This window comes from Galeopterus variegatus, unplaced genomic scaffold, assembly GCF_000696425.1.
Source record: "Galeopterus variegatus unplaced genomic scaffold, G_variegatus-3.0.2 Scaffold5363, whole genome shotgun sequence".
NCBI lineage: Eukaryota > Metazoa > Chordata > Mammalia > Dermoptera > Cynocephalidae > Galeopterus > Galeopterus variegatus.
The window spans coordinates 170447-177511 of record NW_007731474.1 but is presented as its reverse complement, the minus strand read 5'-3'; the positions used below and the strand labels follow the sequence as shown (position 1 = coordinate 177511).

General features: G+C 41.0%; 1 protein-coding gene across 1 annotated transcript; it reads left to right on the top strand.

Moving 5' to 3' along the window:
- Positions 1 to 1595: 1595 nt before the first annotated feature.
- LOC103604729 (olfactory receptor 1N2) lies at positions 1596 to 2546 on the top strand. Its single transcript, XM_008589301.1, has one exon. The coding sequence runs from the start codon at positions 1596 to 1598 to the stop codon at positions 2544 to 2546; it is 951 nt and encodes a 316-aa protein (XP_008587523.1).
- The last annotated feature ends 4519 nt before the right edge of the window (positions 2547 to 7065 follow it).

The window sequence follows — 7065 nt, the reverse complement described above, 5'->3', positions numbered from 1 at the left end:
CCCAGGAGACCTGCTAGTCAGGCTGAAGTACACTGCGTTCCAGCAAAACTCCCACACTCCCAAGACCCACGTTTGAGAGTTTAACCCCTGGGGAAGAGATGCCCTCAGTTCCCCCAGGACCCAGGCAGAGCTGGCTGGAGAACAGGCTGCACAACACTGAGGTTGGCTCTAACAAGCACTTTGGGAGGTGATCCAGGAGCCTTTATAACCCTAAGAAGTGCTCCTGTCTTCCCAGGCCTGGGGAAGCTGAAATTGAGTCACATGCACTAGGTGTTCCTAATAAACTCTGAACTCGATGGACCCCAAATTTACTGACCGTGAGTTAGAAAGGTCCCAGGGAGTTCCTCATTGTGATTTTCCATCCAAAGTAGAGAATTGGAGAAGTTGAAGATGCCTGCAACTGATCTACACCCTGACAGGTGAGGATCTGGAAGGGGTAGGACATGCACATGCAAACACACACACACACACACACACACACACACACATACACACCCCAGAAAACAAAAAAACCCATCTCCCTTCCCAGCCAAATACCAGGCAAAAATTTCTGGAGTAGGTGAGTTGAGTCTCTGCCTGAGGTCAGATGCCTCTCTATGAACCGAGAAACAAATGGAGGACTGAAATATTTATAAAAGCTTCTAAGGTCACAGCTTCACCAAGGCCAATATGAGATGGCTTCCTTATACCAGCTTGCTCTTGCTCTAAATCCTAGAACAGACTGACAGAGTGGCTATTTCGAAGCAGAATCTGATACCTTTAACCTTTCCCCTCTCTGATAAAAAAGTAAATATCAGTGAGATGTGGCACAAGTGTAGGGGTGAAGGCACAGGGGGATTAAAATATTAGTTCCCAGAGCAGATTCAAGTGTGGAGGAGCCAGAAGGGAAGAGGACAGAGATAAAGGAGAGAGAGTGGTACATGGCAGAGGCTGGCCCCCTGTCCTGTTTGCAGAGGGGACGTGCTAACAGTGGGTGGGAGAGTGGAACTCCACGGACACTCACTGCCCTCTGTCCACATACCCTGTGCTCTTAGTTAGAGAAGAGTACAGGACAGGTCTTATGGGTGAGGTCAAATTGTGGGGATTGGAAGCAAGTGAAGAAGAAGCTATCTTGTCCTTCAAAGTCATTTTCAGCCCCACGCAGATGGCTATGCTGTGTGTGTTTGTGTGTACGTGTGTGTGTTGGGGGATGGGGAAGGGGAGTAATGGAGACCACACATCTCCTTTCCAACTGACAATCATAAATGACTTTTCTAATCTTGCCATCAAGGCCACGCTAATTTCTCATCTGCTCCCAATACCCTATGCAAACTTCTCTGGCCAAACTGATTTCTTTTCTCTGGACCCTGTTCTCGCATAAAAGACACAATTTATATTTGATTGGATCTTGTCTTAACTGTTCTCTAAACATCTCATGGGTATTTTCTTGCATCCACAATGATATCCAGAGATTCTCATTGGCAAGGACCACTTATTCACCTTTTTTTTCCCCCAGCACAATTCTGGTCACAGAGATAATTTTGTAAATTTATCTAATAATTAAATACTGACACGTGGAAGGGGTTTATCTGTACAGATAACAAGAGCTGCAGGGGATGAGAAAACCCATCAAAGTGAACCAAACTGCTGTTTCAGACTTCCTCCTCCTAGGAATCTCTGAGCCAGAGCAGCAGCCTCTCCTGTTTGGCATCTTCTTGGGCATGTACCTGGTCACCCTGGTGGGAAACTTGCTCATCATCTTGGCCATCATCTCTCACCCACACCTCCATACTCCCATGTACTTCTTTCTAGCCAACCTATCATTAACTGATATCTGTTTCACTTCTGCCTCAGTCCCCAAAATGCTGACCAACATTCATACCCAGAGTCAGACCATCTCTTATTCTGGTTGCCTTACACAGCTATATTTCCTCCTTATGTTTGGTGGCCTTGACAACTGCCTCCTGGCTGTGATGGCATATGACCGCTATGTGGCCATCTGCCAGCCCCTCCATTACAGCACAGCTATGAGTCCCCAACTCTGTGCACTAATGCTGGCTATGTGCTGGGTGCTGACCAACTGTCCTGCCCTGATGCATACGCTGCTGCTGACCCGTGTGGCTTTCTGTGCCCAGAGGGCCATCCCCCACTTCTACTGTGACCCCAGTGCTCTACTGAAGCTTGCCTGCTCAGATACCCACGTTAATGAGCTGATGATCCTCGCCATGGGCTTGCTGTTCCTCACCGTTCCCCTCTTGCTGATCGTCTTTTCCTATATCTGCATTTCCTGGGCTGTGTTTGGCATCTCATCCCCCGGAGGGCGATGGAAGACCTTCTCTACCTGTGCTTCTCATCTCACAGTGGTTCTGCTCTTCTATGGGTCTCTTATGGGTGTGTATTTACTGCCCCCATCAACGTATTCTGCAGAGAGGGAAAGTAGGGCTGCCATTCTCTATATGGTGATTATTCCCATGCTAAACCCATTCATCTATAGCCTGAGGAACAGAGACATGAAGGAGGCTTTGGGTAAACTTTTTGGCAGTGGGAAAATATTCTTCTCACCGTGACTGTGATGCCTGATCCTGGTGCCCTGATCAATACCTGCCCTTCATCCCTCCAGTGTTCTACCACCCACAGATTGATGATTGATTTTAAGGGAAGTTTATCAGTTAACTCAGAGTTAGGGATATAACAAAAATGGCATTTCACTCCTTTATTAAGCTGTGGAGTGAGGTATTCTGCCTCAGCCTCTGTTCTGACCCCAGTGAGGCAACCATCACAAACAGCAGAACACCGTCCCCTCACCTCACCTCTAAAACCAGTTCACTAGCCATAGTGAGCAAAGCCATATGGTGTCCAGCTCTGGAGCCGAGCAATTCCACGCCAGTGAGGCAGGCACAGGATGAGGCAAAGGGATAAGAATACGGACATTTATTCAGCATCCACGATGCTCCTCACTGTTCCTCACATCAGTTCTTTGAGGCAGAATTGTGTTCAATAATTTGCCCAAGGCAGGGAAGTTTGGTAACAATTTGGCACAAAAAATGTTCCAATGATTCACAGGGCACCCCAAAGAGATAAAGGAACACTTAAACAGATCTCTGGAGCCTCAGGATTAGGTTCATCCTGGACCAAGTTTTAAACGGTATGACTTTTGGTGCTGAACAGCAGATCTTGTTTTTAAAGGATGAAGATCAGGCACCTGCTTCCATTGCTATTAGGCCTGTCTTCCTTTCCTCTCTGTCCCTTCTTGAATAGAAGAAATAGGAATAATGAGACAACCAGGGAAAGCAGACTAGAGCATCCTGGCCTTGTACTAGGTTATTTGGCCCTGACCTCAGCAATCTACTACTGCAATTTCTAGTACCGAAGCAAAGGTCAGAAAAAGCAAGTTTTGTGTCTGTGAGTAATATCCCCCTTTTTTAGAATTAATTTCCTACCTCCAATATCTCCACCTCTGCCCTCCAGTCACCCAAGTACACCATGTCATTTACAGTCAATTTATGGACAAAAATATTCATTTCAAGGACTGGCTCATGCAACTGTGGGAGGTGACAAGTCTGAAATTTGCAGGGCGGGCCAGCAGACTGGAAACTCAGACAGGAATTGATGCTACAATCCTTTTTCTGTTTTATGCAATAGACAATTTTTTTTTTTTGCAGCAATTTTAGGTTTACAGCAAAACTAAGCGGAAAGTTCAGAAAGTTCCCATATACCCTCTCACACGCACATGCGCAACCTCCCCCACTATCAACATCTCCCACCAGAGTGGTACAATTGTTACAATCGATTAACTTCCATTAACAAATCACTATCACTCAAACCCATAGTTTACATTGAATTCATCTTTGATGTTGTACATTGCATGGGTTTTGGCAAATATATAATGATACGTATCCACCATTATCACATCATACAAAATAGTTTCACTGCCCTAAAAATTCTCTGTGCTCTGCCTACTTATCCCTCTCCCCCTAACACTTCACAACCACTAATCTTTTTACTCTCCATAGTTTTGCCTTTTCCCTAATGTCGTATAGTTGAAATCATATCATATGCAGCCTTTTCAGACTGGCTTCTTTCACTTAGTAATATGCGTTTAAGGTTTCTCCATGTCTTTTCACACCTTGGTATCTCATTTCTTTTTAGGGGTGAACAATATTCCATTGCATGAATATCAAAGAAAGGTATAAGGTTTGTGTCTAGATTCATTATTTTATGTGGATGTCCAGTGACTCCAGCACCATTTGTTGCTACCTTTTCTCCGTTGTATGGTCAAAGATCAGCGACTATATTTATGTGGACCTATGAGTATTCTGTTGCATCGCCCTATTTGTCTATTCTTTCATCAATATCACACTGTCTTAATTATTGTAGTTTTATAGGAAGTCTGGAAGTCTGGCAGTGTCAGTCCTGTGACTTTGCTCTTCTCCTTTTGTATCATGTTAGCTATTTTGAGTCTTTTCTCTCTTCATATAAACTTTAGAATCAGTCAGGTGATATCCACGAAATAACTTTTTGGGATTTTGACTGGGGTTACGTCGAATCTATAGATCAAATTGGGAAGACCTGACACTGCAACCACTTTGAGTTTTCCTATCCAAGAACATGGAAATCTCTTCATTTATTTAGTTCTTCTTTGATTTCTTTCATCAGAATTTTGCAGTTCTCATCATGTAGATCTTGTATGTATTTTGTTAAATTTATACTTAAGTATTTCATCTTGGAGGGGTACTAGTATAAATAGTAATGTGTTTTTAATTTCAAATTCCATTTGATCATTCTTTGTATGTAAGAAAGCAATTAACGTTTGTATATTAATCTTGTGTCCAGAAATCTTGCCATAAAAACGTTCTAGTTCCAGAAGACTTTTATGTCAGTTCTTTTGGATTTTCTGCATAGATCAAGTCATCTGCAAAGAAAGATCGTTTTATTTTTTCTTTCCCTATCTGTATACGGCAAACCCTTCAATGACATGGATTTGAACTGCAGGATCCTCCTATATGTGGATTTTTTTCCAATAAATATATTGGAAAAATTTTAGTTAGGTATGTCATGCTTTCATGAATGCAAACAGTTAGATAGCCTACCTATCAGTGGGCTGATAGTATTAAGTAGTATTACTGAGCCCCCATGGAGAATTGAATTCTTTGTATACACTGAGTCTCCAGTAATTCATCAACTACAGTTTAGGTTTTCCTACCCCAACACTGGTTCCTGCAAATATTTCTATCTGGGGGTTTCTGCTCCGGTAAGTTATGATTCTCTGTATCTAGCCTATCTGTCTCTCCAATTTTGAGGGCAGTGATTTTCCCTGTGACCTCACTTCTCTGATGGATCGAAGAAGGAATGCTGATTTTTTTAACTTTAGTCAGTGTTTTACTTGTTATGTAGCAGGAACAACCCTCAAGCTTTTTACATGCTGGACCAGAAACTGGAAGTAACTTTGATGTGTAATTGGGTTTTTTTAATGACAATTGATGCTGTATAGAGGCAGGAAAGAGAGATACTCTCAAATGCTGCTGGTAATGGGAATATAAATTGGCAAGATCTTCCAGGAAATAAATTGGCAATATATATTATGAGCACTAAAAATATTTGTATGCTATGACTTAATCTCTCACTTCCAAAGGTCTGATCTAGTAAACAGCAAAAAATATTGACAAGAATATATGTATAATGATGTTGCTCATAAAAGAATCAGAAACCACCCAAATTTTAGTCAATGGGGCTTGACTGATTAAATTTTTCTACATTGATATGATGGGCTGTTGTGTAGACTTTACAATTATTTGACAACATATTTTTAACACAGAATAATCTTCATAGTAAATAATATGTGGCTAAAAATACTGGAATAAAATACAACAAAATATTTGTGGCTATTCCAAGATAATGGAATTAAACATGATATTTGTTTTCACATTTTGTACAATAAAATATTACTTTGATAGTCATAAATTTGAATATATTTTTAAATTTTATAATTTGTTTAGGCAATAACTTTTCTTTAATTATCTTGAGTTGGCTCTGGAGATAAAGTCACTCTCCCTCTTCTTTAAGAGAGAACTGAAATAATTTCCTTCTAATGGGGAAAAGGACAGCAAGAAAACTTGATGTTGTCAACAAACAGTTGCTGGGTGAGGTTCTTAAATGTTCTGCTACAAGGGAGACAGGTAGAGCACTTCTTAGAGAAAATTAAGTATCTCATAAATAAAAGTAATTCTTCCTTCTTTATTAGATATTAGTTGTGATGTTTACATTTGCAGCTGAAGGAGTCTTTTGTCCATTACACATGAGCATAAGGGGTCTAGTATCATCACTATTCCAGGATTAAGCCTACATTTCATTATCTATTGTATTAAGCAAGTTTTATGAAGGGAGGAAGACATTGCCATTGGTGTTTTAAGCAGAAATGAAGTTAATTCAGAGAACTGGGTGCTTACAGATCATTGTAAGTGTTGTAGAATCACAGGCTCTAGGATGAATCTCCAGGAATAACCTTAAGAGCAATAATAATCTGACCTACTTAGAATACTTCCACCCAATCAGCAAGGAGGGAAATCAGAAGGTTGTATTTGGAACTATTGAATTCAAGAGTATATCAGTGCAGCTGCAAACCAACTATCGGGAATTAGAATCAAAACTACCTCTTGACTCCCACTAACCTGATCATTGATCACAGAAAAGTGGGCTCCAGCTGCCACTCCCATTGCAACCGCCTCAACAGCACCTATGCACTTAGTGTCCGGACACCAAAGTCTGTTGCTGAAGAAACAAATACTCCATGAATACTTCTAACAGTAGAATATGCAAAACCATAGAATGCCTTCCACCTCATTTCAACATTCTAAATTTCACATGGTGCATCTTATCAATTTTCCTTTGAAGACGCCACTGCAAAGGAGCCTGGGAAATGTATTCTTTTTTCTTACCAGCCTTTGAAGTACAGGAAGGCACATTAGAATAGAGGTCAGAATGAATGAACAGTGCCAATTGATCATTTCTCAAATATTTACAAATAAAATCATTGAATAATAACATTACTCTTTCACTTAGCTGATATGTGTGGTCTATAATAATTTA